The sequence below is a fragment of the Myxocyprinus asiaticus genome, chromosome 18 (assembly GCF_019703515.2).
Source record: "Myxocyprinus asiaticus isolate MX2 ecotype Aquarium Trade chromosome 18, UBuf_Myxa_2, whole genome shotgun sequence".
In the NCBI taxonomy this organism is placed as follows: domain Eukaryota; kingdom Metazoa; phylum Chordata; class Actinopteri; order Cypriniformes; family Catostomidae; genus Myxocyprinus; species Myxocyprinus asiaticus.
In genome coordinates, this window is record NC_059361.1 from 17266021 (window position 1) to 17272669 (window position 6649).

The following is a 6649-nucleotide window of genomic DNA, read 5'->3' on the forward strand; positions in this document are numbered from 1 at the left end:
AGATGTGAAGGGGGAGGAGAATTAATATGTGTGTTAGGTGCTTTGACCAAAAAGTCTTCCACATAGATTGCTCCTGTGTTTCCTCGCTCAAGCGTCCTCAGTAAGCTTCCTCCGAAGATGCACAATTTAGAAAATGAGAAGCACACTATGTCAACAAGCACATCTGTGAGGGCTAAAATGCATTTTTAACTAAAGTTTTGTCATTTTATGATGGAAGGTAACATTCTTTTTTTCTAGTTCTTGCTGCAATAAAATAACACTTTTTGGAGGGAGATGGCGTGAACAGAACCAGAATTATTTGCTTATAAATTTAGGACAAAAAAAAAAAAAAAAAAAACCTTAAAAGTCCACAGTATGTGTAAATAGTGAGCTTTTAAATTTGAGTGTGAGAAATTGCAGGCGGCAGCCCAAAAATGCTCCAGAGTTAATGTGGTTAATATTGGTGATGCGATGAGGGCGCTTTCCTAAAATCTATGCACATCTCCTTTGTTTTGGAAGTATTAAGAAGGAGATTAAAAGTTTAACACCAAAAAATAAACTCAAAAAAATCAAAAATAGATCCATGACTGTCATTCACCTGGAGTAGATTGGCTTACTCTGTATCATCTACAAATTTGATCAGATATCACCCTGGAAAGAGCTAATACAACCATTTGTATACAAGATAAACCTACACCAGTAATCACTTTGTCAGACAAGAAGCAACCACATCTGCACTAAACTCTACAATTTAAGAAGTCCAACCACCACAAAATCACTCCTCCATCTAGGGTAAATTCAGTCACCAATCTTGGGGACAGAATATGTGGATGGATGATATTGAAAGCAGAGGAAAAATCAACAAATAACATTTTAGCACGTGTTTTTGGAGACTCAAGATTTGAGTGCTATATAACGTCATGGTCACTTGTGTAACCTCCGTTCCCTGATGGAGGGAACGAGACGTTGTGTCGATGTAGTGACACTAGGGGTCACTCTTGGGAGCCCGAGACACCTCTGATCTTTGATAAAAGGCCAATGAAAATTGGCGAGTGGTATTTGCATGCCACTCCCCCGGACATACGGGTATAAAAGGAGCTGGTATGCAACCACTCATTCAGGTTTTATGCTGAGGAGCCGATATAAGGTCCGGCCATTTCAGCGGGTAGTTCAGCATTGTGGCAGAAGGGACACAATGTCTCATTCCCTCCATCAGGGAACGGAGGTTACACAAGTAACCATGACGTTCCCTATCTGTCACTCACTCAACGTTGTGTCGATGTAGTGACACTAGGGGTCCCTATACGAAACGGCACAATTGGCTGAACTGTGTTACGTGAACTGACGGTGTGTGGTGGGCAGACTACTGTGTGCCTCATAGCCAGCACACCAGGTCGACACGTAACCTCTCCCAACATAGTTATGAGTGTCGAACGGCCCTTTGGGGACAAGTCGACTACCCAAAAGATAGAGACAGGCTTAACCCAGTCGAGGCCTCTTTTCCCTTTCTCTTTTTCCACTCCCTAAAAAAGAAGGGGGATTATCCGACTGGGACGCCAGGTCTAGTCGGGGGGTGTCCCTCCCAAGGGGAAGACACAGCGGAGACCACACCTCGCCCAAAGAGAGGGGGGGGTATTTAAGTGGAAGGATACGTCACATGGTCTTTCCAACCATGTGGAGAGTCTTCAAGGTAGATCCTGCCCAATGGGGGAGGAGTTACTACAAACATGGAGACTGGGGCAGAGGGACTCTGCCCAAGGAAGATGCAGTTTGCCAACAGGGAAACAGATTAGCGGAAGATATATATCGCATGGGGTTAGCCTTACAGGAAACCGCCACATGCGGAGCACCTACCCCAGAACAGGACTCTTAGTTAGCAGGTGTACTGGGCCGGCAGCGAATCTCTCCGAAACCTCGACTGCCACAGGGCTCGGAGGAAGTCAACCAGGGAACAAACTTGTGAAAACTACTGGGAATTAATGGCGCACGTCTTCAGCTCATAAGGAGGTGGAAGGCGCTATGTGGAAGCGATACACCCGGCCGGCTATCCCGGGCTTATCCACTTGTATTGCATGCCACTACCTGGGAAGAAACCGGTTCCACCCGGGATAGCCGGCCGGGTGTATCGCTTGCACATAGCACCTTCCACCTCCTTCCACTCTGCCCAAGGAAGACGCAAACTGCATCTTCCTTGGGCAGAGTCCCTCTGCCCCAGTCTCCATGTTTGTAGTAACTCCTCCCCCATTGGGCAGGATCTACCTTGAAGACTCTCCACATGGTTGGAAAGACCATGTGACGTATCCTTCCATTAAATATCCCCCCCCCTCCTTGGGCGAGGTGTGGTCTCCACTGTGTCTTCCCCTTGGGAGGGACACCCCCCGACTAGACCTGGCGGCCCAGTCGGATAATCCCCCTTCTTTTTTAGGGAGTGGAAAAAAGAAGGGGAAAAGAGGCCACGACTGGGTTAGCCTGTCTCTATCTTTTGGGTAGTCGACTTGTCCCCAAAGGGCCGTTCGACACTCATAACTATGTTGGGAGAGGTTACGTGTCGACCTGGTGTGCTGGCTATGAGGCACACAGTAGTCTGCCCACCACACACCGTCAGTTCACGTAACACAGTTCAGCCAATTGTGCCGTTTCGTATAGGGACCCCTAGTGTCACTACATCGACACAACGTTGAGTGAGTGACAGATAGGGAACGTCATGGTTACTTGTGTAACCTCCGTTCCCTGATGGAGGGAATGAGACATTGTGTCCCTTCTGCCACAATGCTGAACTACCCGCTGAAATGGCCGGACCTTATATCGGCTCCTCAGCATAAAACCTGAATGAGTGGTTGCATTCCAGCTCCTTTTATACACGTATGTCCGGGTGAGTGGCATGCAAATACCACTCGCCAATTTTCACTGCCCTTTTATCAAAGACCAGAGGCGTCTCGGGCTCCCAAGAGTGACCCCTAGTGTCACTACATCGACACAACGTCTCGTTCCCTCCATCAGGGAACGGAGGTTACACAAGCAACCATGACGTTCCCTATCTGTCACTCACTCAACATTGTGTCGATGTAGTGACACTAGGGGTCCCTATGCGAAACGCCACAATTGGCTGAACTGTGTTACGTGAACTGGCGGTGTGTGGTGGGCAGACTACTGTGTGCCTCATAGCCAGCACACCAGGTCGACACGTAACCTCCCCCAACATAGTTATGAGTGTCGAACGGCCCTTTGGGGACAAGTCGACTACCCAAAAGATAGAGACAGGCTAACCCAGTCGTGGCCTCTTTTCCCCTTCTTTTTTCCACTCCCTAAAAAAGAAGGGGGATTATCCGACTGGGCCGCCAGGTCTAGTCGGGGGGTGTCCCTCCCAAGGGGAAGACACAGTGGAGACCACACCTCGCCCAAGGAGGGGGGGGGATATTTAATGGAAGGATACGTCACATGGTCTTTCCAACCATGTGGAGAGTCTTCAAGGTAGATCCTGCCCAATGGGGGAGGAGTTACTACAAACATGGAGACTGGGGCAGAGGGACTCTGCCCAAGGAAGATGCAGTTTGCGTCTTCCTTGGGCAGAGTGGAAGGAGGTGGAAGGTGCTATGTGCAAGCGATACACCCGGCCGGCTATCCCGGGTGGAACCGGTTTCTTCCCAGGTAGTGGCATGCAATACAAGTGGATAAGCCCGGGATAGCCGGCCGGGTGTATCGCTTCCACATAGCGCCTTCCACCTCCTTATGAGCTGAAGACGTGCGCCATTAATTCCCAGTAGTTTTCACAAGTTTGTTCCCTGGTTGACTTCCTCCGAGCCCTGTGGCAGTCGAGGTTTCGGAGAGATTCGCTGCCGGCCCAGTACACCTGCTAACTAAGAGTCCTGTTCTGGGGTAGGTGCTCCGCATGTGGCGGTTTCCTGTAAGGCTAACCCCATGCGATATATATCTTCCGCTAATCTGTTTCCCTGTTGGCAAACTGCATCTTCCTTGGGCAGAGCTCCTCTGCCCCAGTCTCCATGTTTGTAGTAACTCCTCCCCCATTGGGCAGGATCTACCTTGAAGACTCTCCACATGGTTGGAAAGACCATGTGACGTATCCTTCCATTAAATATCCCCCCCCCTCCTTGGGCGAGGTGTGGTCTCCACTGTGTCTTCCCCTTGGGAGGGACACCCCCCGACTAGACCTGGCGGCCCAGTCGGATAATCCCCCTTCTTTTTTAGGGAGTGGAAAAAAGAAGGGGAAAAGAGGCCACGACTGGGTTAGCCTGTCTCTATCTTTTGGGTAGTCGACTTGTCCCCAAAGGGCCGTTCGACACTCATAACTATGTTGGGGGAGGTTACGTGTCGACCTGGTGTGCTGGCTATGAGGCACACAGTAGTCTGCCCACCACACACCGCCAGTTCACGTAACACAGTTCAGCCAATTGTGGCGTTTCGCATAGGGACCCCTAGTGTCACTACATCGACACAATGTTGAGTGAGTGACAGATAGGGAACGTCATGGTTGCTTGTGTAACCTCCGTTCCCTGATGGAGGGAACGAGACGCTGAACGAAACGCTGAACTACCCGCTGAAATGGCCGGACCTTATATCGGCTCCTCAGCATAAAACCTGAATGAGTGGTTGCATTCCAGCTCCTTTTATACACGTATGTCCGGGTGAGTGGCATGCAAATACCACTCGCCAATTTTCACTGCCCTTTTATCAAAGACCAGAGGCGTCTCGGGCTCCCAAGAGTGACCCCTAGTGTCACTACATCGACACAACGTCTCGTTCCCTCCATCAGGGAACGGAGGTTACACAAGCAACCATGACGCTACTGTTACTGACATTCCTATTATATTTTTCAGGTAAGCTGGTGAAAATGTGTAAACTATTGCAGTAATGTTCTAAATATAAATCGTTTTGATGTTAAATGCATATATCTGTTTCTATACACGTAATATACACCGTAAGTGGAGTACTTGAATATTTACACATTGGTGGGTAGTGAGTTAATTAGTTGCTGAGTTTGAGTCAGAAACTCAACTTGTTTCTATAGAGAGTTTCCACACAAATATAGTCAATCTTTGTTGATGCAAGTGAATATTTTTATGCAAAAGTGAGATGCACTGTAAACTGATGCATTTGATACCTTTATTATTGTAAGAGACATATGCTGTGTGCATTATTATTTCATCTAGTATTGTGTTCATTGTTTTGTTGTATTTGAGACATTTGTGCTTCTAATCGGATATTTGACATATCTGCATTTGAATACATGAATAAAAAAATAAATAAAAAAGTGAGACTCTGCATGAACAGTTCACATGTTGAAATGGAGCGTTGCCACAAATACTGATATTCCTATTATATTTTGCAGAAATTGCAAGAAATAAACAAGTAATATGTAGCCACCCTGTGAGCCAATGTGTTTTCATTCTGGGAAGTGCTACATATTTTGGCAAGCCACAGCCAAGAGCTGCATGTTACAGTGAGTGAGCTCCAGAGATGAACTTAGACAACAAACAGCAAGCATGGAGGAGTTGCAGGACAAAGTAAGCCAAGTGCTGCTGACACTGAATGCTCCAGACCTCATTTCTGTCTGTCAACGCCTGAAATGCAGTGAGCCTACAGGAGGGTTTGAGAGCAAAAGTAGACGTGCCCTCAACAGGCTAGTGGAGAAGACTTTGGATGACATAGAAGAGGATGAGGACAACAAGTTATTTCTGCAGTATCTTGAAGATCTTCTGTCCTTTGTTAATTCCTTAAATCAGCCAAACCCTGGTGTGACAAAGACTGTACAGAATGAGCCAAATGAGTTAGATATACTGAAAGAGAAATACTCCAAGTTACAACAGGAGCAATCTGAGGCTAGACAATCACTTGAGGGGGAGATTGCAGCAGTAGAGCAAAGACTGAGGGCCAGTGTGTTAGGACAGGAGACGAGAGCTACTACGATGTCACCACCTATGTTACCAGAAGTGACTCTGAGGAAGGAGTTTCAGATCTGTGGACAGATTGGGGAAGCAGGGCAGCGTGAAAAACTTTTACACCAGCCTTATGAACCAAATTGAGTCAGAACAGTGAAAGGGCCACCCGGAGGCAGAAATCATTGAAGCTGTGACATGTGCAGTGAGCCCAGGCCTCCATTTGAGGGATATGCTCGAAATCAAACAGGGCTTCACTCTCAAGGTGACTTCAAGGCTGACTCCTCCTCAGATGTACTGCACAGATGAATTAACATTTCACAAGATTCTAAAGAATCAGCACAGAATTTCCTGTTTAGAGGAATTGAACTCAGAGAAAAGCTGTTATGGAAATTAAGTGAGCAAGATGAAGATGAACAGTTTTGCCCAGAATTAATTCAAAGGAAATTCCTCCGCACTATAGGGACTGGACTGTTAAATGATGCAGTGAAATTGCAGCTCAAACCTTACCTTAGAAAGTGTCACAGATGAAGTGTTGATAGAAAGAGTAAATGAGGCTGCAAATCTAGAACAGGAACATCAACAAAAGTTGAAAAAGGCTGTCATGAATAGACCCCCCAGACTCTGTGAAATACAAACCTATGAGTGTTCCCATGAGCCCAGATTACCTCCTCAAAGTTGCCCAGAGCCCGATAAGGACCCAAAGGCTGCCACAGTTAAATGCAACTCAACCCTGAACAGCAAAAAGAGTCAGAGCAGATGTGAGGAGGCAGATT

The 6649-nt window shown here is 47.2% G+C and overlaps 1 protein-coding gene across 1 annotated transcript in view; it reads left to right on the plus strand.

Annotated features, from left to right (window-relative positions):
• Positions 1–6083, plus strand: part of LOC127456496 (uncharacterized) — a 77554-nt gene extending 71471 nt beyond the window's left edge. Inside the window, exon 3 of the mRNA XM_051725023.1 lies at positions 5327–6083. Coding sequence (XP_051580983.1) covers positions 5481–6020 — 540 coding nt within the window. The 5' untranslated portion in view covers positions 5327–5480 and the 3' untranslated portion in view covers positions 6021–6083. The remainder of the gene's footprint in view (positions 1–5326) is intronic.
• Positions 6084–6649: the final 566 nt, after the last annotated feature.